Here is a 25,191-nt window from a genome sequence, read left to right as displayed (position 1 = left end):
CTAAATTGGCACCCCTTTATTCCGAAACGATGCACTCTCATCCTACACTCTCCCATGAGGGGAAACATCCTCTCAGCACTTACCATGTCAAGCCCTATAAGAATCCTACATGTTTCAAAGAAATCACCTTACATTCTTCTAAATTTCAGTGCGTAGAGTCCTAACCTCCTACTAGGGATCATCCTCATGGATCTCCGAACTGCTTCCAATGAAATGCTACCTTTCCTTAAATAAGGGGACCGAAACTGCTCTCAGAATTCCAGATGCGGTCTCACCAGCACCTTGTACAGGTGTTGTTCAATTGATATTAACTAAGCCAGCATTCATGTGCATCAGTCCTGGGGAAATTACCGCAGTGAACTTCCACTATGTCACTCAAATGATCCTCCAATATGTCGGTGGGCTAAAGAGTCACTGGGCTGTCAAACTACCCTCATTTTAATGTCTATTTGTTCCAATTAAAAGGGTCTGCAGGGAGGAAATGACACCCACCTGTTCGATTACAGTAATCTCACTCTATAGCAATCCCACTACAGTAAGTGTGAAATCTCAGTTAGACTTTCTCCATATCCAGCATTTATACAAATTAACTTTCAGTACAGGTCAGTGGATAGTGATCACAAATGAAAACCCCAACAAATTTTCCATGCCTGCGTAACACCACCACTGTAAGACTAAACAATTTGGCAGAGAGGTATAGGACCTATATGATGCAGTAGGCCAGGCAAAAGTTGTTAAGAAATGGAGGTTCATACTTTTTGTAATATTTAAAACAACCATTTGTTTAATTTGTGACAGAAGTTTTGGAATTTAGAGAAAAGGTTCTTAAAGAAGCTTCAGGGAAATGAACGACCTGGGCTTTATGATCAGTAATCAAGTCTTTGACCATCAGTCTGATTAACAAGGCTTAGATTTTTTTGGAGGGATAAAGTATAAATAGGAGGGCATTCCACAAAGCCGTCTTTTTTGTGTGCAGTGGGGGGAAGGTGTGGTGAAGGAATTTTAAAAATATATTCCATTGCAATGGAAAGAAAATTTCTAAACTCTACACTAACTTCTTATCTTGAAGAAGTTGCAATATCCATTTGGCCACAGAAAATGATTAAATACTGAGAAAACCAACTAATAGGGCGTACAAAATGTTACAGGATGACAGTCTGCCTCGAGAACTGGTTCAAAGTAAAAAAACTAGCTTGAGGGCACAAATTTACCTTGATCCGTTTCCTGCCCAGCAGGGGCTCAGAACTGGTGATCTTCACAATGACTCCACTCACAAACTGAGGCCCCAGGGTGTTAACCTTCACAGAGGGTTGGGCTCCTTCATTGTTAACCATTGCTTTAGTAAAAGAGAACAATACAGTCTGCATCAATAGCTTTGAAATTCAAGATATTTTACTCCAACACATTCAAAGAATTCACGCATTCCACCCCATCCCAACAGCCCAAGCACAATTTTAAAGCCTTTTGTTTTTCAAAACTATTTGCATGTTAATTGACTCACATCTTGCAGTTGATTCCCCTTATAGAATGTAAATTCCTACAACTCTTAAAGACTAATCTTGAATGCTCCTGATTTCCAATGAATTTGATTAGTGAGAAGCAGAGGCATAGAGCTGAGGGAGCCTCAGGTTTGACCTGTATGCTGTCTATATGGGGTCACTCGATCTCCCGCCAGTAATGGTACAGCTATCGCAATTCATGTCAGTGCCCCCGAATTTTGGAGGGGCTGGGAAAAACAGCTTCAGTCCAATCTCTGTTCAGAACTTATTTGGAAGGATTTGTACGAGTACACGTTTAGTTAGACCCACATAAAGCGAGGTCGGGTTTGGCCTACTTGTTGTATCTACCACCAAATTGGACAATGTTCAAAGTATGTAACATCAAGACTCTCATGTGAATAGTAACAAAGTGCCTGATGCCAATAATTGTCTAAAGAGCCAAAGTCCAGCAATGACAATACTGACAACAGCTGGCTTTTACATACCAGCTTCACAAGGGCATTAGAGAACAAAATATGAGATACAGCTAGTTAAGGTGCTATTCGATGACAAAAAACTTGGTCAAAGTTGTAGATTTTAAGAAGCAAGTTAAAAGTATCAAAGTGATGTAGAGTATGACAGATTTAGACAGGGAAATCCGGTGGGGATAGAGAGCTAAGATGTGTCCACCAGTGTTGGATATTAAAACCGGAAAGCTTACAACATCAGAAATGAAAGGTAGGCAGACAGTGCAGAGCAGGGCGGAAGGTAGTCTAAAGTTCGGAAGTTAATATCTCTGCAAGGATTGAAAATACTCTAAATGTCGCATTTTCCCAACTTCACAACTGCTTGTGGCACCCTGGGCTTCAGCAGCAATGTTACAAGGCAAATAAAGCTGTAGTGCGCAGTGACCACACCTCGCAAAACTCCGGGAGCAAGGAGATATATAGAGGGAAAAAAATTATAGAATCCCCAGAGTGCAGAAAGAGGCCAATCGGACCATCAAGTTTTCATCGACCCTCCAAAGACCATCCCAACCAGACCCAGCTTCTCCCACCCCCTCCCCATAATTCCACATTCACTATGGCCAACCCACCTAGCCTGTACATCCCTGCACACTACAGGGCAATTTAGCATGGCCAATCCACCCAACCTGTACATCTTTGGACTGTGGGAGGAAACCAGAGCATCTGGAGGAAACCCATGCAAACATGGGGAGGACGTCGTGGTGACTCAGTGGCTAGCACTGCTGCCTCACAGTGCCAGGGACCTGGGCTCGATTTCAGCTTTGGGCATCTGTCAATGTGAAGTTTGCACGTTCCCCCAGTGCCTGCACGGGTTTCCTCCGAGTGCTCTGGTTTCCTCCCACAGTCCCAAAGGTGCGCAGGTTTGGTGGATTGGCCGTGCTAAATTGCCCATAGTGTCCAGGAATGAGCAGGCTAGGTGGATTAGCTATGGCAATGTGTGAGGTTATGGGGATAGGGTGTGGGGCTGGTAGGAGGCTCTTCGGAGGGTCAGTGTGGACTCACTGGGCTGTATGGCCTCTTTCCACACTGTAGGAATTCTATGAACGTGCAAACTCCACAAACACTGTCGCCCAAAGCTAGAATCAAACCCAAGTCCCTCGTGCTGCGAGTCAGAAGTGCTGACCACTATGCCATGCAGACAAGCATTAGAGAATAGCAAAAATGGCTCTGTGCAGGCACCTATAGCTAACAGCAACTGGCATCAACAGAATCTGAACCGGCATGCGTACTCCACCACAGGGTGCTTCAGGTTCTCCGTGAAAAACTAATGACAGTTTTGTCAACATTTTTAGGAATGGTGACTGTCATTCCATGTGAAATCTAGGAACCTGTAGGGAAATAGTTCATTACTAACTTTTTTGTTAAGGTTTGCTTATGTTTTCTTGGTTTCATAAAGGTATCCTCTCAGATCATCTAGCCCCTTAAATCCCATCACAGGAAAACACTCAGTTCCCCAGAATCTGGTCTCTGTGTGTTATCCTCTTCCTTTGTGTGCCACCTGACTTCCATCACCTCAAAGCCACACTCTGTAAAGTTCTGTTAAGCTCACGGCCTCTCCACCTTTATGCAATTCCTTAAAAATTGTCACTTTAACCAAGTTTCTACTCCTATCTGCTAATAGCTCCCTAAAGTTGATGTCAGACTTTTTTGATAATGCCTTTGTTAACTAAACAGAATATTTTTGTTGGCCGAATGTTACTTATACATCACATGCTATTGACTATACCAGAATTCTTTTCATATTTATCAAATCTGTCACAGAATTGTAGAATCCCCATGGTGCAGAAATAAGTCATTTGGCCCCTCTGAAGAGCATGTCACCCCTCCACGCTATACCCATAACAACGCATTTCCCATGGCTAATCTACCTAACCTGTCACCTTTGGACTGTGGAAGGAAATAGGAGCATCCGGTGCAAAGGGAGCTTTTTGTCACTAAGGGTTTAAATCGATGCATTGAACAAATTTATTTTGCATTCAGGTAAATCAGCAATACTTTGAAGAAGTAACTCTAACAGCAATTGCAGCTAAATGCAGCACTGACAAGAATAAAAGAGCATTCACCTAAATTCTTTCATCCAAACGGAAACAAATTGCAAAATAACTCAAATTATGTACTCGAAACAAAATGTACCAATTGTGATTCAATACTAGCTCCAAAGACTTTTCTCCTCCTTTTGATCGAATGACAGCTGTCACTGTGTTTAAGAGCTTTGTCATAAAATGACTGAAAAAATCTGAACCGACCTGTATGGATTCTGTTTGCCCAATATAGTATATACAGTCTTCCCTCAGGTTGGATATTCCACTCGCCTCAAGTAGAGGCTTTAATCCTATGTGTACAAATCCAAGGCGCACTGGGGGAAGACCACAGTCTAAGGTATTTTTGTCCAAGTTATCAGACCCTCCCTGTGCTTCAAATATTGTCTTGTACAAGTAAGAAATACCCTTGGTTTGTTTGTTGGGTAGAGTCAAACTCCAATGTTTGTATCTTCATTTGCTACTGTACAGAACCGAATTGCTTCAGTGCCTATGTATGTATATAATGACATTTTATGAATAAAGTATATTTTTGAAATAGAAAAAAAGGTGCTGATGAAATCTTAATTAGCAGCCCCCATTACTGGTTCAACTGGTTTTACATGTTAGAACTTTGGCCTGCAGGAATATCAGCAGCCCGAGTTGACAAAATGTCAACGCTCAGAAGCTGGTCTTTTTATGTAGATCCCATTATTTGACCAGGCCTGGTTAAAAACCATTAATGGTGCCCTAGTTACAAATGGATCTAAATGGTTCAGGTATAGTATTGTTAAGTATGTTATCAAGAACTGCCTTTGCTCTAGACTTCCAGCTTGAAGTCATGTAAATTCCAATTATTACCACGCAAAGACCTAATCGCTCACCGATTATTGGGAGGACTGATGAGCAGGGGATTGAGCTTTTGCTTGGCAAATGGATGGTGTTTGAAACTCCTTACTAGTCATTGTAAAATGCAAGGTTTCTGTTTGTCAAAACCCTTGACTATAGTATGAATATACATCATGTCTCCTATTAAGCTGCAGTTCCACCAGTTGGAGGGAAATGCTTTTCTACAACCTAACAATTACAGATATAATATTCAGTACGTGATTGTGTGTGTCCAAATACCCAATCTCCTGTGCTCACTCACTCTAGCAAATAACCTGCTGTATACAATACAACAACTCTGATTCTAAAACAGAAATAGCTGGAGAAGCTCAGCAGGTCTGGCAGTTAATGTTTCGGGTCAAGTGACCCTTCCTTATTCTGAGACGCTGCAGACCTGCTGAGCTTTCCCAGCAATTTCTGTTTTTGTTCCTGATTTACAGCATCTGCTGTTTTTTCAGTCTTAACACACTGATTCTGTTCGATATATTCTTATCAAGTCTTGATGTGTAAATGAAGTAAGTGATCATGTTTGACCTGGATCAAGATAAGCATGTCTTGAGTTCAAAGATAAACTAATCTGAATGAATTTTATCCACCAAAAGGAGATTAGTTTCTTCAATGTATGTTAGTCAAGCAGTTTTTGGATTGATTATTTCTTTCTTAATGTATTCCCCTGGTTCTGGATACACTGAATATGATATTAAAAAATTATACCTCGACTAAAAATGCAAATAGGCAAATATCAAACTTCCGTACAATTTTACTGGGACGTTCTTAATTTCAGTTGAGTTTTGTGGCTGAGAATGAACAGTTAAAAATAGGGCTGATCTATTTTAAGTATAAACCAAATACATAGTTAGGTGAGGTCTTTAGCACGAAATATGCCAAAGTGTTTGGAGGGATGATAATATCCAAGCTCAAATCACTGCTGTGGTAGATTCAAGTTGGTGGCTTAAAGTGTTATCAAAGAGATAGGATTTGACGATTTTGAGAGACTAGAATGACTTTGTAAAACTGAGGGGTTTGGCAGGCAGAGCGGAAGAATCTGCAGCCACAGGAGGATACAATGGAAGTCAGAAGACAGTGTTCATTATTATGAGCACAGAGGCATAGTACAATGAACTCCAAGTCAACCACTCCACTTCAGTGATTTGACCACATAATTTTGGATAATTCATTGAATTGTGTGTTGCATTGCCAGTGATGGCATGTTGCAAGTTGGAAAAACAAATCAAGTCACTGTCTGTCCTGCAGAGTGGCTTTAAGATCCCACACAATTATTTGCCAAAGAGCAGGACAATTCTGACACCTTGTCCAATCTTTATCCCTAAACCAGAATCACATGGTTAACTGAGCATTTATCTCTCTGCTATTTGTGAGGCCTGTCTGTTTGCAGGTTAGATTATTAATTTCTGAAATTGCAATACTTAATTGCAAATACTTAACTAGCTGTGAAATACGGATATTAGAAAAGACGTTGGGCCGAACCTTAACATTATTTTTAGTTAAGTCCAAGCTGTGTTGAGAGTTTTGAAGGGTTTCTTGCCATGAGGGCTGGTGAGTTCTTTTGCAGTATCTGACTAAGCTCACCTCATTATTTATATACTCTGCCACAGTTGCATCTCTCAGGTCCAGGTTTTGCCCATTCTTACCACATGCTATTCCCAGAACATCTTGCCACTCAGCACATATCCCAGAATTCACTGGGATCCCTTGTATCTGTGCCATCTTTTAAAAGTCTGTTGTGCACCTGGGTAAGCACCATCAGTCCAGAGCTGCCCTGCACAGTTGCTGAAATTTGCCCCAGAATTGGCAGATGGGGGAAACTGGAACCCCATTTTACAGACTGCGTCTTGGTGAATGGTACGTGCAGAGGCAGAATTTTCTCTACCCCCAGGACCGGTGGTCGAGGACATGACACCAGACCACACCAGCCTGGTCTGAGATGCCATTTAGGTTATAGGAATCTCAGGTCATCTGGAGGAATGGCCAGTACGGTAGGAAGAAGGTCAGTGTCCTCCACTCCGTTAGTTAAGTGTCACCATATCTTGCTGATACCTCACACTCATTCTGTCTCTGCTAATATATCCACCTCCCACCAAGGCACATGATCCAGCATGCTCACTATTGCCTGAAACATCATCCTCACTCACTCACTCTCACTGGCCCCATGTCTCGACACCAGAAATGCTCCAGGGGAAAAAAAAATATTGATTTTTTAAACAATTTGCTAGCCTCCATTTCTTTCTCCACAGTTAAAACTGACAGGAAATGTCATTTCATGTCTCTGCCATCTCTTGAGGTTCAACACAAAGATGACCTCGATGATCTTTAAGTGACCCTATTCTTTCCATGTCTGCTCCTTTGCTCTTAGTAGAATCCTTAACCTTATCTGCCATGGCTTTTTCATATCCCCTTTTTGCCCTTCTCATTTCCATCTTAAGAATGCCCTTACACCCTTTATGCTCTTCGAGGGATTCATTTCATCCCAGCCTTCTATATCTAATATATGACTCTTTCTTATTCTTGACCAGAACTTCAATATCTTTATTCATCCATTACTCCCAACTCTTAACAGTCTTACTCTTCACTCTAAGAGGAATTCAACACCTCTGAACTCTCATGATCACACTTCTGACAGCCTCCCACTTGTCAGTTGTCTCTGTCAATCGTCTACTCCAATGAACTTCTGAAAGTTCTTGTCTCATACCATTAAAATTTGGCTTACTTTAATTAAGAACTTTAACTTTTATGGAAGGTTTATCCTTTTCCATAACTATTTTAAAACTAAAATCCCCTAATATTATAACCGTATTATTCCTACATTTCTCTGGAGATCTCTCTATGTATTTGCTCCTCAATTTCTCTCTGACTATTGGGGGCTGGGGTGCCTATAATACAAACCCATTAAGGAGATCATTCCTTTCTCATTTCTAATTTCAACCCATATATTTTCACTGGATGGTCCCTTAGAATGTTATATAAACAAACATTATCCTACTACCAGCAAACAAAAAAAGGAAAAAAAAACAAAGTTTTCCTTCCTCTCTTTCCCCGGTAGAAGGAGAATGCCATTGTGTTTCTAATTCTTATTTGATCCTAACTGATATTGTCTGGGCAAATGTCCACAATGTGTGCGCTTACACATGCTCTCGCTGACTTTTTGATGAAGCACTTTGGTACATTTCATGCTGACAACCCCAAATATATATTTATTCGACTTGGCTGAAAAGCATCTGAAAACGGAGGAAGAGAACCTCCAAAATGTTAAATGGAAGGTGCAACCTTCCAAGCACAGTGACAATATCTAACCAGTAGTGCCACGAGGGATTAACAAGCAACAAAGTGTAATAGTAATAGATATAAGGAATGCAACCATGCAGAGAATCATGTCTGAGAAGGAGCACAGGTGACGAGGCAGAGGTGACCAAGGAGAATTTCAGGGTCCCACATCAATGAGCATCCTCTGTCAACTGGAGCAAGTTAGAACAGAGACACTCCAGTGTCTAGGGCCTTTCAATCTGTTTCACAGACCAGGCAGAGTGCAGCAATGAAACAGAGAATGTTGCCACTACATAGCTGGTCATTCAACATCAATGGCGAGGAATAATAAATTACAGTTTTCTGTCTGAACCTTCAGAACAAAAACAGAACATTTTTAGCACAAGAGGCTACTCACCTCATTGTGTTGTGCCACTGTATAGGAATAATTCAGCATAGTCCTCCTTTTCAGCTTTTGGTCAATAGTTTTGTAGGTTACAGCATGTCAAGTGAAGGTAAATGACAAGTTTATCTTGTAGAAGAGCGAGGGGTGACTTGATTGAAGTTTGTAAGTTCTCGAATAGTCTTGACAAGGTAGACGTGAAAAGATATTTCCACTTGTGGGGGAGCTTAGAACTAGGTGACACAGTCTTAAAATTCAGAGTTGTCCTTTCACAAATATTTTTCCCCTCAACAGTGTTGCGCAATTTTAGAATGCTGCACCAAAAGATGATGGAGGCAGGGTCATTAACTATTTTTTAAAGTGGAGGTATGTAAGATTGTAGTTGGGTAGGGGAAAATCGAGGTAGAAAACAGGGGAAACTGTGGAATTAGGAACTTTCCGAATGGCAGACAGGGTTTGAAGGAGTGAATGGCCAACTTAGATCCTAACTAATGTCTCAAAATTCCTTTCAATCAGAAAATTCTGCAACCCCCTCTCCTCTAGTCCTCACAATTGTTTTAAACTTAATTTAGTTAATGACCTCTCTTAACTGAAATAGGTCATTCCTATACCTCTATCTAGGTCACAATACACACGTCAAAGTAAATCTCTGTTCAGCTTTCTGAATAAAATAATAAATCAAGTCTGTCAAATATTTAGAATCACAGATCTTACTAATTACTCGTATTAACAGGAGCAGGACTAATTTGGGCAATAATACATCTGCAGCATATGCCTCTAGAAAGGGGCTGCCTGTTCTGTCCATTTTTAATGTACGCATGTCACAGAGCCACAAGCAATTCAAACAAGGATTGTGTGCTGAGAGGCACGACAAAACAAATACTGCTATTCCCTTACGTACCCCTCGCCCAATTGTTGAATATAAATTTAATAAATGATAATCATAATTATAACTTCCAAGGTAAATCATGAGGCCCATGCTACAAAATTCTGTGGAAGATTCAGTTCTTCCGTGCAGTAAACAGTATCACGTGCACCAGGCCGGCTAACACCTTTAACACCCTGTTCACTGTCTAGAGAGAGATAATGGCACCTACTTCACATTCCTCAAACTTGTAAATTAGCCGGAATTATTCATCACTCAAGAGCTGCAGTTTAAATTAACCAGTTCAGATCTGCTGGCTTTTGATAAAGATTTTCAAAGTTTAATGTATGATCATTATTGCACCTTACAGCTAAACAAAACCAATCCAGTTGAGTTTCCGTGCGAATGTCTGAAAAAAAAAGATCAGTCTCTCGGGCTTAAATTTAAACAACTAAATAATAGCTATGCAGTCATCAATTTATGTTGAAAATTGAGGCAGATTTTTACTTTGTAACTGGCAATCAAAAGCTTGTGATCTCTCTGTAGCGCTTTTTTTTGGCAAAACACAGAGCACTATTAATAATACTCAGTGTACAGTGTACGCAAACATAATCATGTCTGTATTTGGATAACCGAGATTAGCCTACAAGTAGAAATCAAAAGAACTGCGGATGCTGTAAATCAGGAACAAAAGCAAAGTTGCTGGAAAAGCTCAGCAGGTCTGGCAGCATCTGTGAAGGAGAAAACAGAGTTAACATTTTTGGTTCGGTGACCCTTCCTGAGAACTGATGATCCTTCACAGATGCTGCCAGACCTGTTGAACTTTTCCAGCAACTTTGTTTTTGTAGTCGATAAGTAGCTTGAATCTTGACTTCATCACTAATGTTTTCCCTCGAGTAGAATGGATGAATTTTTTGATGAAGGGTCTAGGCCCGAAATGTCAGCCTTCCTGCTCCTATGATGCTGCTTGGCCTGCTGTGTTCATCCAGCTCCACACCTTGTTATCTCAGAATGGATACAGGTAGTTTTGGGGTGGGTCTCCTTACATGTAGACTTGTTTCAGCGACTTGAATTATAAATGGCAGAAGATGTTCTAACGTGATTAGCTGTTCCCAATATGTATTTGTGATTTGATTAATTATTTCTATTGTAATTGTTAAATATCGTAACATAATTTGTGCAGTGTACATAATGTAATAGTTATCACTTTTTCAAGTAGTTTTATTTTGGACAATCCTGGAAATTGGAGGTGGGATATGGCCCTTATTGATCACTTATTTGGCCTCTCAGTAAGCATCCAATCTGCCATCTTTCCTGACTCTGGCAAAAATTCTGGAAAGAGTCAGGGCATCCTCCTGACTCCTTCCTGTCTCCCAGTCTATCTTTAAACAGGCATGGCAAATTCTACCTTGCAGTCTAAAAGTACAGTGTTGCATTATCCATTCATTCCTGGATTCTTTCAGCTCTCCCACCTGACCCGGTGGCATTAGCAAACATGGAGAGCCTAGCATAGAAGGAATAGCAAAAAAGAAAGAAATGCACCATTACAGCATTTTTCACAAGACCATCAAGTATTCAACAACCAACGAAGTATTTTTGAAGTGCAGACACAGTTGCAATGTAAGAAACCATGAGCGTAAATAGCCAGTTTGTCACCACGCATTGCTGTAATATCTTTCCTGATGGAAAATAAATTAAAGTGTGAACAAATAAGAGAAAAGTGTGTAGTAATATGATTAAACAATTTCTATGACACACATGCTTTTGGTATCATGTAACAGATACACAGAAACCAACCTTTATTGTTTTCAAGTTCTTGTTTGTTTTTGTCAGTCACATCCATCAGGTCTCCACCATTTTGCTGTTTGATTTGTAGCATAGTTTTCTTTAAACTGGACATGCTGGACTTCTGCAACATTAAGTACTCTTGCTTCAAATCCATCCACTCTTTCCTGGCAAAAAAATTATATGTATATTTGACATGTAGTCTTAATAACATATTCTCATAGCACTATAACTGTAAAATACACACCCCTTCAACAATTGTCTCATGACCAGTACGGCAGAATAAATGCACTTTCAGTTCCTCATCCACCACCTCTTACCCAATGTAGCCATTTTGTTTCTATGGATAAATCCTTGAAAGTTACTGGTGGTAACACAGTATGGAGCTGGAGAAACACAGAAAATGAAGAAGGGTCCCAACCCGAAACATCAACTTTCCTGCTCCTCTGATGTTGCCTGGCCTGCTGTGTTCTTCCAACTCCACACTGTGTTGTCTCTGACTCCAGCATCTGCAGTTCTTACTATCTTGGAGTCAGTAATGGTGGATTATTTAACCGGACATTAGGGTCCAGTTGGGTTAAATTTAGCATAAGACAAGCACAGAGAACCTTTTCGGTGTTACTGATTCAAACTAAGCAGATGGAAAAAGAACAGTGTAAAAAATGATATGCACAAGTTCTGAATTTTTTGTTGCTACTTCTTAAAATAGACTGAAAAACCATGAAGACTAACCACCTCAAACTGACAGGACATGTAGGAGAACAAGTAAACTAACTTCCACTTCAAAAAGTAGATGGCTTGGCAGTCAATTAACTTGAGTAATTGCTGGACAAACATGCACTTAAAAACCAGATTGCTCAATTTCAAAGTTGGTATATGGCAATCCGTAAACATAAACTCTTTTATCTGCTGTACCCTGGGGGACCTAAGTTGAAGAAAATTCAGCTTTCAGAAAATTTTTGTTATCTTCCCAGACTTAGTCTTTGTAAGAACAAAAACAGTAGTTACTGGAAAAGCTCAGCAGGTCGGATAGCATCGGTGAAGAAAAAAATCAGTTCGTGTTTCGGGTCTGGTCACCCTTCCTCAGAACAGCATCCTCAGTTCTTGTGTTTTTCATTTAGTCTTTGTAAGGTTCTGTCAGATCACTCAGAACATTTGACGGTTACAACAGAATTGTAATGGTTCAAAGTATGAGACCTAGATAAATATTAATTTTTATTAATAGTTTCACGAGAATATGAAATCCTTGTCATTATATATACTGCCTTACAAAGGTGATTCATGATATTTCACTCCAGTTACTGAAATCAATAGCTTCCAAATGTTGAAAAACACAGCAGACATCACTCTACCACCCAGAAACAAGACGAATAATTTGTGAAAAATATCCTCAGTGGGACTTGCTCAGTAAGAAATAGAAAAAAATTCACCAGGAGGAACTCCTGTGAAACACCAATAATGGGAGTTTCAGAATTTTGACTCAGCTATGAAAGGGCAGTGATACATTCAATTCAGAATGGGATTTGTGAATGCATTTGTGTTTCCATATGACTGCTGATCTTGTCCTTCTGACTGGCAAAAGTAATTGGTTTGAAGAGTTTTGCAGCAACTTACTGCAATGAATCCTGTGGATTTAACACATTTATGTTACGGTATTATCATTCTAGAGACTGCAGTTATTTAAAGGTCGAGGATGGACTGCAAATTCCTTTGTCCAAACTGCTATTGAGTTTAGAGTTTTGTTGCAGCTGCAATCATTCATGCAAGCGTAGATTCATTCATCATCTATCTAACATGCCCAGTAAAAATTGGAGTAACTTTAGGAGCATCAAAATTTAAACAATATGCTGCAGAATGCTCCAACCTTCTCCATTTATACTTGAATGATAATGCATTCATTATAACAAATGACGATTTAATCCATTTGAAGTTGGAATGCTCTACATATATAAAAATTATCCTTTGCTCCATAGTACGGTCTGAATTTCTAAAGGATCTGATATGTTAACTCTGCCCTCTCTTCACAGATGCTGCCAGGCTCGCCGAGTTTTTCCAAAAATTTCTGTTTTTGTCCCTGAATTTATTGCCTATCTTTAATTGTGCAGAGTGTGGTTAAGAATCAATCACATTGCTGTGGATGTGGAGTCATGTGTACACCAGACCAGATATGGACAGATTTCTTTCTCCAAAGGACATTAGTGAACCAGATAAGTTTTTTCAACAATCAACAGTGTTTACTTGGGTGCTCTTGGGCTAGCTTTTTATTTCAGATTTTTATTGAATTCAAATTTCCCATCTGCCATGGTGGAATTCAAACCCTTGTTCCCAGAACATTAACCTGGAGTTCTGGATTACTAGTCCAGTCACATTCCCAATATGTGCAAATTCTCCCTTTTCACACATATTATATAACTGATGGCAAAATTATTAGAAAACATTGAACGTGGTAACCTAGACATCAGTTTGGAAATAAGCCATTCTGCAATTTACACTAACAGACTACTTAGCGACACCTCCTGAAAAATGCATGAGCACAGCCTGCTCTGGCATCAAGACTGCTTTCCCCCCAGATACTAAAAAAAGGTCATTGTTTAACTTCTTCTTGTAGCAACATAACAGAGACTGACAATTTCATATGAAAAATCGCATTTCAAATGTGATGCACTGTTGAATTTCAGTGGCTTCCAATGAATTAATTCAGGCATTGATTCTTTTTAAGAAAAACCTGCTTCTGATAATACACTTTGCTTAATCAATGTTATAGCATGCCCCTTGGTTTTGGTATTTATCATCAATGTATCGGGTGCATATTCTGAATTACATCTGCATTACTTGATACAAACTACAGTACTTGAATTCCACATTTTGAATGTACGTTACCTGCTCCTGATGATGGGAGAATAGAATTTCGCTAAGTTGTGATGCCTCTGCAGTCAAATGGACTGCTAGTGTTAACTGATAAGGCTGGCATAAATAAGAACCACTTAATGAAGCAATGGAAGATTCCTACTACCTCATCAAGAAGAGAAGTTTAAAAGTTAAGGAAAAGTAATGGAAAGTAATGGGGCACCACCAGATTATAGCTGTCCTGATTGAATTTGACATCTGACAATTGCATAGATTGTAGTGCATGTTAGTGATGTCTAGTGTTTTCATGATTTATAATGCTAAAACCATATCCCATATATCAATTGCAGAGGATAAAGAATCATATGGATTAATAAATACAAATGAAAGGAGTTAGTTTACAGATGTTAATTTCCCTCACTGCATATTCTGGACTAACATTCATTGAAGGTAACATTGTATGCAATGTGACAAATCTCAACAGTTGCAATCTTACTTAATATCTTTAATCATGATTTTAACTTTAATGCATTCTCTAATGTTAACTATTCGATTAAGTTTCTGCTTCACAAATTATAAGGACAGCACAAAGATGTTTCATTTCAAATTATGTATTTTAGGAAAAGTTGTTCAAAACATTTTTCCTCAGAAATGTTTTAAGATTTGTACTTTTAAAAAGATTAAGTGAATCTTAGGCAACTCCCTTCTTTCAATAATTAACTGCAAATGTTCAGAACAATATCCAACAGAGCCACATTGTCTAGAAAAAAATTGTGTGTTAATATATCATTGTGTAGACTATCTTAATACCATTAAAGAAAAGGAGATACTGCATTAAGAACAGTCAGCCTTCTGGTAATGGCACCAAATGCTGCTAATTACAGCTTATTAACATGCCAGCACCACCCACTGAGGTAAACAAGTTTAGATACATCACCTAAACAATAGAAATTCAAATGAACAGCCCCTTTAGAAAAGGTGCCTCATTTAAATCACTTTACCTGGAAGAAATATAAATACCAGCTAACTCCAACAATCATTTAAACTGGTCAAGAGAAGATAAGCAAGAACATACTGGCAAGTATATAATCCTTAGCTTGTGGTTTTGTAATTTTTTTGTAGTGCAAGTTCACTCATATTAATTCACAACGGTGGAAACCGATGGAAGAATTTTCGATGTGTCCCCTGTTACGTCAACATTGAAGCCTTTCTGTCATTTAAAAGTTGAGTAAGTGCTTTCATGTTGAAGTGGCAGTGGATACTTGTTTTCTTTTGACATTTTCTTGGGAAGGCCATTGGAAATGGTTACTTTGTGACCAGTTGGAAATTTTTCGTAGTTTGTACTGAAAAAGGCGGATAGCGGCTACAGTGTATCACCACTGCAATCGTGCAATGCTGTTTTTTTTAAACACTGGTATTGCACTTCAGCAATGGTGATGTACTGTCCAGTACCGTCATGAAGGCTGTTTGTAATCATATTTGCAGCTTAATGCACCAGAATTTACAGTGCTAAACTGGGGGTGCAGAGCCAACCTTTTCTTTTTGCCACCAAAATCTAAAATTGCCTCTTTTCGTTTTTCAACTTTGATTTGCTGTTGCTAGTTACTCCAACAAGTGAAGCTTGCTGTCACTTACAATAGTAAGTACTCACATGTTGGAATCTCTAGCTTACAGATCTTAACATACAGAAGGTGGGACTCTGTTCAGACTTCCCTCTCGGTTAAGTTAGTAAGCAAGCACATTTTTGCCAGAACTGGCATCTCATTTTTAAAGAAATTGTAAACTTCGCTCTTATTGAAAAATGTTGACGTCAGACACGGAATATAATTTTAAAAATCCTCCATACACTGCACTACAGGCTTGTTGTTTCAGAGATCCTAATATGCAAGCACTTGCTGTGCATCTTTTACAAATAAGTGCTTATCATATTGGGATTTCTGATCACAACTGCAGCCATCGTAGCCTATGGGTCACAACTATGAAAGTATCCATCAGGTGGACTAATTAAGGTGATTCAATGCTGGAGGTCAAAATTTTTCAAAACTTTTGGTTTTTACAATTTACAATTCTATCTATAGCTCTCTTGATTTGGTACAGGTATTTAGAGATATTAAATGGACTAGACAAGACTTGCTTTATGGAACCTCTAACATGTCAGTACTTTTTTATGTTCCAAGTAAGTGCTCTCATGTTGGGATTTCTACTGCACAGATGCACCACCAAGTTTCTGAGAGGGTTGTAAAATTCATGTTAATTTTGTTCTTACCATTTGCTTTTGGTTTGACCGTATGTTCATGTTCCAGGGGTTGCATGGATGACTTGAAATTCAAAATGTGGCAAGAACTCCTAACATACAAGCACTTCCTGTTACCTGCTGAAGTAAGTGCTTTTATGTTGGGAATTCTTGCATCACACTGTGCAGCAATTAGAAGCAACACTTCCAAGCAACATCTCTGCTGATTTTAAACTTGTGATGTGGAGCCTCTAACATGTGAGAACTTGCTATCATCGGAAGTAAGTGCTCGCTTGTTGGGATTTCTACCTCACATCATGCAACTTTGTACTAGTGAAGAGGATAATGTAGTTTTGAAGCACCAACATGGGAAACTTGCTGTAAATGCTGTAAGTAAGTGCTTCATATTGGTGTTTTAAAATTTACAAAACATGTAGCACACTTCGTTATGTCAATTCACAGGGCTAATTAAAACGTGCAACCTGCCCAAGAAAACTGATGACACAATGCTAGATAGCAGAAACTCCGGGATACCAGTAACTAGTAAGGTTTGATCTTATATTAAGCTGGAAGTTATCGATTAATTGGGTTATTGGTTAAAAATAGAAATAAAATTAAAATATTTTCACTTACTTGGATAAAACTCTGAGAGGAATAACTTCTTCTTCTACCTTGTGCCTGTCTTTGTGTTTCTTTTTCCTTTTTCTCTTGCTTTTCAATAGGGATTCATCCTTCTTGTCTCCAGAACCACGCTCGTCTTCTGTTGAAATATCTTCAAAAATGGAATGCGTTAGCAAACAGTGCAGAGAGTGGAAATTGCATTTAAAATTGAAAATAAAATTCCTTATCCTGAAAATAATTCCATTAGATTTTGTAGCAAAATAATTTTCAGGAAAAGGAGTTAATCATACCTTTAATGTCTTTTTCACTATCTGTCTTCTCTTTTTCTCTGTCACTGATTTTTCTTACTTTTGCAGAGGATCCTTCTTCTAGTTTTCCAGGGCTACTTCGTTTCCGCTTTCTCCGACTGGTCTCTTCAGTTTTATCTCGTCTCCGTGTCTCACCTTTTGATTTACTTCTGCCGAGATCTGCAACATCATTTTCTGAACAGTCTGATGTCATTCTGCTCCCCTTTCCTTTGTCCAGGCTGGGATGGGACTGTTCCATTGGCTCTGTAGTTGACTGGTTTTCTGATTTTCGAGGTTTCTTTTTTTTCTTTTTCTTTTTCTCATCTGTACTTTTGTTTGTATCTGTGAAGGTTGTGTATGTATTAAAACCACTTGTATTAAAACCACAAAACTCTTTGAAATTTTTAATTTCTTGCTATTACGTACCAATATTGTCAGTGGAGCTGAACACAGGAACTGGTTTATTTTTTACAGTTTTGGGGAAAACTCCAGGCTTTCGTGGAGCATCTTCTGGAGGATTGTTTAACAGCTTGGAAGTACAAATTGAGAATATACTTCAATAGTTAAAATAAAACATTTGCTCAGTTAACATTTTGTCTTGTTTTTAATTCCTCCCATTCTGCATTTATTAACTGACACAGGTTGTGGGGTGGGGGTGGGGGTGGGGGTGGGGGTGGGGGTGGGGGAAGAGAGTGGTTTGCAAGTTTGCAAAACTTGCACATGCTTGGATCATTAGTTGCAGAATGAGATCTGGGGAATTGTTACACTTGGTATTTGCCAGCCTCCTGGCCATCAAATTATGAAAGGTTTATAATGCTATGATCTACCAGTAGGGCATTCACCTCAATAGCTTTTTGAGCTCCTGATGCAGTTTCAAATTCCACAAAGGCAAATCCTTTTGGGTCACCAGTTGTTTTGTAACGAGGGATGCTGATGTAGACGACATTTCCAATTTTACTGAACACTCTGTCTATCCAACCATGTGAAACGTTTCTGGGTAGCAACTCCTTTAATAAAAGAACAATGAGTAGATTTAAAAATAAGGTGCTGGCAGCATCTGAAGCCCATGAGCAGGAAATTATCCTCACTGATTATATGCACAATACTGCCAATCCATCAAAAGCAACTTTCATGAGTTTTGATTCTTGTCTGGGTTCAGAAAATTAACTGGGATGAGGATAGAAAGCATGGAAGCAGGCAAGATGACCACAATACAAAATCAATTCACCCAAGCAATTTTAAATTTACATTTGCAACAATCAGGTAAAATAAGTGCTGCAGCAAAAGTGCAGTTGGGTGACAAGGAAGCTACAGTTGCACAATTGATCAGTTGGGGATTTAAAGGGTGACAACATGGTATGATTACAGTATGATCCTTTCTGGTGGAAAACCTTGGCAGTGAAATACCTTGAATTATACTGAGCATTGTTAAACTTCTCTAATTCAAACCAACTTGCTACATTTGGGACATAGTGGCTCAGTGGTTAACACTGCTGCCAGGGACACTTCTATACACAGATACCAAGGTGTACAGCTGGATGAACACAGCAGGCCAAGCAGCAAAGCTGACATTTCGGGCCTAGACCCTTCTCTGTCTGCATGAGTTTCCTGTGGGTGCTTCAGTTTACTCCCACTGTCCACAGACATACAAGTTAGTTAGGTGGATTGGTCATAAATTACCCTGTAATGTGTAGGCACGTACGGTGGGAGATGGGTCTGGCTGGGATGTAGACTCAGTGGGCCAAATGAACTCTTCTGCACTGTAGAGGACCTGGCCCTTCACCAACCCCCCTGTTACATCACTCATACTTACCACATAAACTGTACGGTCATCAACATCTTGTGGCTGAACTCCCAAGGCCACGCGACGCCTTAATTTTGTTCCTTCTATATTCAGCTGAAGGCATAGTTTAAAAGCATGTTATGTAAAAAAGCATTAAAAAGTGAAACTTTAATGCAATGCTTTCACATTGTGTCATTAAATCATCACAAACTGATTTTACCAAGCTATTTTGCATTTTGATCATGCTTAATTGCTATTGGTGCCAATTGTGCCTGCATTTTAATCCTCTTCGGTCAGGAAGATACACACATCCAACAGGTTCTCTTTAAGAACAGCTTCTTCTCCACTGTTAATTGAGTCAAATTTCAAAACGATCTTGGTTTTTTTTGTACACCTTGTTTGCAGCTGTAACTTTGTCTTCCTCGCTCTGTTCATTCACCCAATGGCCCCATGACCTTTGACAATCTGCCTGCCTGTACTGCACGCAAAACAAAACTTTTCACTACACTTTGCTTCTTTTTGAGTTGATTTAGTATTGTCACATGTATCTAATTCATAAGATCCGCATGAAATGCATCTGAGGATACCAAACAAAATCTTGCAAATGGCACTGAAGGTTTCAAAAGTGAATCTTGAAATAGGAGAAAGAAGTAAACTTATTACCAAGTTAGTCTGCTCAATATTGGATGCGGGGAAAGTTTTAGAACCAATAAGCTGGAGCAACATTTAATGGCACTTTAATGGCATTTAATGGTGAGGTCATGTGTTTTGTATTTTTATTACAATTGAAGTCAAGAATGGTCTTGATATGATAAAAGGAGATTTCCCAGTAGTAGAGGGCTCAGTAACCAGAATATGCGGAGTTTTAAGATCACGAGCTGAACTAGAGGATGAATGCAGAAAGATTTTTTAAATGCAGTGATCTTTAGAGGAGTAATTTTCAAGATAAATTTAGTATTTAGTTGAAGGGAAAACATGTACAGGACTGTAGGAAGCAAGAAATTAATTGCACAGATCTTACCCAGGAGCCAACACATGTACAACTGTTTCCTTCTGCGCTATATCATGCCATGTGGGTTTGAATCCACATCCTTGTGTTTAAAACAAGAATGTTAAAAATATTTTTAAATTTCCAATTGTCTTAAAACTTTGGATACATTGTAATGGTATCCTAAAACTTCCAAAGACAGATTCACTTTAAAATGGCTTGATACAATGCTATAAAGAAAGTAAAGTCACAACAGTCCCAGAAGAATATAGGGCATAAGCGCAAAGAGAAGCTCCTTGATTATTTTTTTCATTTGCAAAATGTTTTGAGGAGTAGATAATCAAACTGAGCTACCACTGAACATGTCTTTGCAAAATAATTTATGATGCATAATAAATAAGGGGATAGGCCCGTACAGTTTAGTCACAAGAGTAATCTTGGACTCTGACCCTCAGCTCCAGACCCGAAATGATTATGATCCCAGGTAATCTGACTTCTCAGCTGATAGTGATGTAGACTCACACTGTTGACTGACTCCTCTAATCCAATTCTGCTGATTTCATCAGCACTTGTAGTTTAAATACAAATATATTGTCGAACTTAGAAGTTTGTCTTTGGAAATACTCTCGGAACTTGTTATGCCATTCTTAAAATTCTTTATCTTGTCTAATATTGTTTTTACCTCCTCTTCTTTGCTGCTACATGGACAGCATTTCTGATCAACATTGATGTAAAGTATTGAATTTAGTATGCTGCAAAATCAATTTTTACACTGTAAAATCTTGCTGGGTACTTTTACATTTGATTACCCCTTCTTCATTTCTGTTACTATTCTAAACCTGATGATCTTGTGATCACAGTTCCCCAAATCTTCTTACGAAAATAAAAGTTCCACTTTGCTCCTCAGAACCAGATCCATCAATGCTTCCTGTTTTGCTGATCTCAAACTTCATAAAGGGAAGTCTTTGGGAAACATTTCAGGAATTTCTAGGATTCCTTCCTATGTACTGATTATCCCAATTTTCGACCACGAGATTAGCAATAACAGATTTTGATTGAGATCTAAAATCTTTCTAGAATTTGTTTCTCTACCTCATCTTGCCCATTTTTGGCATGTGATATACATTCAGTAGCACAACAGCTCCACTTGGGGGAGGTGATGGCCTGTAGTATTATTGCTGGGCTGTTAATCCAGAGACCCAGGTAATGTTCTGGGGACCTAGGTTCGAATCCTGCCATGGCAGATGGTGGAATTTGAATTCAATAAATATCTGGAGCTAAGAAGCTAATGATGACCGTGAATCCATTGTCAATTGTCAGAAAAACTCATCTGGTTCACTAATGCCCTTTAGGGAAGGAAACTGGCATCCTTACCTGATCTGGCATACATGTGACTCCAGTCCCACAGCAACATGGATGACTCTCAACTGTCCTCTAGGATGGACAATTAGGGATGGGCAATAAATGCTGCTTAGCCAGTGATGCCCTCATCCCGTGAATGAATAAAGAAAAAAAACTACTGTTCCTTAATTCTAATCACATGGGTCAAAAACAGAGACTGTCTCATCTTTCTCTAATATTGGAATAGTTTATCAGTACAGTTGCTCAATCCCCCACTTCTTTGAATCAAGGTTTTTGTTGCCACAATATTTAAATTTCAGGTGGCAACCTATAGTTCCAGCATGACCATTTAATTTACCATATTGTGTGTTTATACACAGGAATGCAAAACTGACTGCCTCAAATTTGCATCCTGTCTGACACCTCTTTTTGAGCTTTTGCCTATTCTAATGCTTCTTATCTCTTGGCTTTTTGCTCCTTTATTCACTCTTCATTATGAAGTCTGTTTCAGTGCAGAAAGTTAGCACTACACTGCAACAGTGAGGAAATCCGTCATTGAATGACTGCTTTTGAAACCTTTGTACGAGCTGGATTTACACAAAAATATCATGCATTTTTCGAAGAAAAGCTAAAGTATCTAAACAATGTTCCCCTTACCTTACTCAAGCTGCCTAACATTTTGTCCCGGTTCACAATTATCTTCTTGGCCTTTAACGTACCAAATTTAAAAGTGCACTGCTCCAGCCTGTAACTCCTCCCCATCCGGTCTCAAAATCGTATCTCTTCAACCATGCTTTCAATTTCTGTCTTTCCCTTTCCGGCGCAACTTGCAGTCTCTTCATAGAGATATATAGCACAGAAACAGACCCTTCATTCCAACCTGTCCATGCCGACCAGATATCCTAAATAAATCTAGGCCCATTTGCCAGCATTTGGCCCATATCCCTCTAAACCCTTTCTATTCATATACCCATCCAGATCCCTATTAAATATCGTAATTGTAGCAGCCTCCACCACTTATTTTGGTAGCTCATTCCATTCATGCACCACCCTCTGCGTGAAAACGTTGGCCCCTAAGTCCTTTTTAAATCTTTCCCCTCTCGTTTTGGAATCCCCCACCTCGGGAAAAAGACCTTGCTTATTCATCCTATCCATGCCCCTCATGATATTGTAAACCTCTAAAAGGTCACTCCTCAGCCTCTGACACTCCAGGGAAAATAGCCCCAGCCTATTCAGCCTTTCACTATAACTTAAACCCTCCAACCCTAGCAACATCCTTGTAAATCTTTTCTAAACCCTTCAAATGCACAAGATACTTCTTTGTCTGTCTTTATAAACAGTTCCAGTTTAAGTTTTCTAAAAAAGCAAGGTGACAGCAGCGCTTGTGCTGACAGCAAGGTTGGAGTTAGCCTTTAGTCATAATATGTAACGAAGGGATTCACACTCACCTCAATGATATTTGAGTTTTTTAACGCCCTTGCTATTAATTTTACATCTGTGGTTAGCTTTTTCATTTTGTTGAATGCTGTCAGCACGGAAATGTCAACATCTGGGTAGTCAAAAAATCACAGAGAGTTAAAAGATTTATATATTTAAACCATGGGTATATACCAAGAGATATATTACTCACATCCATCTCTGGATTTCTGAATCTGTTCCTGAAGGAATCGGTCTTTGTGTAGGTTCACATCACCAAACCAAAACTCGACCTGTTTTTTAATCTCAGAAAGCACCTTGTTGACCCTTGACCTTTTCTTTTTCTCCTTTTCCTTTTTCTGGATACTGGATTCAGTACGCGTTGTCTCACTTTTTGTTTTCTCTGTCTCTCCCATATTCAGCAATGCAAAGCAACAAACTATTGGCAGAGAAAATACTCATGTTAAACTTATTACATTAAAAATAATTGTGAAACACAAATTCAAACAAGACAGTGGATGGTATACAATAAGGATAACCAGAACACGAGGGAATTTTTTACAAATGTTTACTGCAGGGCAATAAGTATACAGTACCATCACCAATGCTTCAGCAAAGACTGGCTAATCCAGCACCAACTGATTTTCCTGTTTTTATAGCATAACACCTCACAAACTGCTTCTTCTACATACCAAGCAAAAGGGAAACCATCTTAGCATTTGAAATATATTAAAAATCGCACAGAGAATACTGCATCACTTAAAGAAGGGCAATCAGCAGTAGGGCAAAGCAGGTAATAGCAAATTGCAAGTGTTTTAACATTGTCACACCTGGTTAGATACAATCAGCAGCACAGTTACACAGATCTGCGGCTAAACCAGTTCAGAAGTACTGTATTCAGTTCTGGACACTGCACATTAGAAAGTATTCACCTTTCTTGAAGGGGTTGTAGTGCAAATTCACCAGAATGAAACCAGGCTAGAAGGTGGGGCTTGTATTCCCTTGAAATTAGATTAAGTGGTGAACTAATTGATGTGTTTAAGATAATTGGAAAAAATTTGATATGGTAAATAGAATAAAACTGTTACCTCTGATGAGATTGGCAAAAAGCACATAACGGTAAATTTAGTGTAGATCATTCAGAAGTGATTTAATAAAGTACTTCAAACAAAACAGCAGAAATATGGAACTCTTTCCTCCAGGGGACTACATTTTAATTAGGTAATGACACTAAGAATTATGGAATAACACAGGAAGATGGGTATGTATCAGATCAGTCATGATCTAATTGAATGGTGGAATAGGTTTGAGGATGGAGAGGCCTACATCTGTTCCTATGTTCTGGACTTGGTCCAATTTTCTTTTCAATTGAAGTTAATGGGATAGAAAAAGTTTGAACTGACTTTGTACATAGGGAGCAGAGTTAGTGTGTGACTTCTCCTGTATGTTCCTGTGAATGTGGTACAAGGACAACGTACCTAGAGGCCAGTACACATACTAATATATAAACATACAAACAGTGATGTTGGTGGACCCATGGGGAGGTGGGAATATACATATTTTATTTTTTTAAAAAACAATTAAAAAAAATTAACAAATCAAGTTATCCACTCCAACTAAGAAAATAGTCTGTTGAACAAACAGCTGGTTATTAATATGGCTATACTATCTCATAAATGGAAGTTCACAATTTCATTGTGTGTTCAGTAATGTTTGTACGGAGTGTTTCTTTTGCCTGTCCTTAGCAAAGAACTTCTATGACTCTTCTGAACCATCTTTTCACTCTCCATACCACATCCAGATGTGGAAAATTGCAAACAGTGACTTAATAATAAACAGGTCAAACATCACTTATGATGGAGCACATGGTAAAAAAAGAGAAAATAAAACATTATATCAAATCCTGTCTTCCAGATACCCTTCTCGTACTACGATTTCCAACAAAGAAGACTTGACCATGCTATAGTCAATGCTACAAGTTCACAACTTCTACTTAAACTCATGATGTAGCACAAGAGGCTATTCAGCCCATTGTGCTTACAGAAGAGCTAATCAATTTCACTAGCTACTCTTCCGCAACCGTTCTGTTAATACTTTTTGTTTCAAACATTTATTCGAATTTCTTTTGAATGTTACTACATAATCTACCTTTTCAGACATTCCAGATCACAACTAGCTGTGTAAAAATGCTCCCTCACTTTGCCTCTAGTTCATTTGTCATTCATCTTAAATCTGTGCTGTCTGGTTACAGACCCTTTGCCATTCACAACAGTTTCTCCTTGGTCACACTACCAAAGCAATTCATGATTTTGAACACATCTGTCAAATCTTACCTCTTTCTGTCATAAGAAGGAGATGTGCTGTTATCAAATTGATAGAGATAAAACATTAGTTACTGAGATAACAAGGTGTAGAGCTGGATGAACACAGCAGACCAAGCAGCATCAGGG

At 38.9% G+C, this 25,191-nt stretch overlaps 2 protein-coding genes across 4 annotated transcripts in view; one reads left to right on the top strand and one right to left on the bottom strand.

Moving 5' to 3' along the window:
* Nucleotides 1-25,191, top strand: part of LOC109928744 (ankyrin-2-like) — a 909,810-nt gene that overhangs the window by 69,622 nt on the left and 814,997 nt on the right. The gene's annotated exons all lie outside the window — the stretch shown is intronic.
* The window catches only part of larp7 (La ribonucleoprotein 7, transcriptional regulator), a 36,404-nt gene that overhangs the window by 8,430 nt on the left and 2,783 nt on the right, over nt 1-25,191 (bottom strand). For 2 of the 3 annotated variants that reach the window (XM_048618415.1, XM_048618362.1), the window contains 9 exons: nt 22,956-23,180; nt 22,774-22,874; nt 19,027-19,110; nt 18,056-18,220; nt 17,640-17,742; nt 17,217-17,555; nt 16,939-17,077; nt 11,238-11,392; nt 1,212-1,336 (listed from right to left, as the gene is read on the bottom strand). In XM_048618415.1, the coding sequence (XP_048474372.1) occupies nt 1,212-1,336; nt 11,238-11,392; nt 16,939-17,077; nt 17,217-17,555; nt 17,640-17,742; nt 18,056-18,220; nt 19,027-19,110; nt 22,774-22,874; nt 22,956-23,157 (1,413 nt within the window). In that variant the 5' untranslated portion in view covers nt 23,158-23,180. The remainder of the gene's footprint in view (nt 1-1,211; nt 1,337-11,237; nt 11,393-16,938; nt 17,078-17,216; nt 17,556-17,639; nt 17,743-18,055; nt 18,221-19,026; nt 19,111-22,773; nt 22,875-22,955; nt 23,181-25,191) is intronic. The other variant, XM_048618488.1, reaches the window with a different exon arrangement.

Source organism: Rhincodon typus, chromosome 1, assembly GCF_021869965.1.
Source record: "Rhincodon typus isolate 14 chromosome 1, sRhiTyp1.1, whole genome shotgun sequence".
NCBI classification, from domain to species: domain Eukaryota; kingdom Metazoa; phylum Chordata; class Chondrichthyes; order Orectolobiformes; family Rhincodontidae; genus Rhincodon; species Rhincodon typus.
The sequence above is the reverse complement of the archived record's forward strand: the minus strand, read 5'-3'. Positions and strand labels throughout refer to the sequence as shown.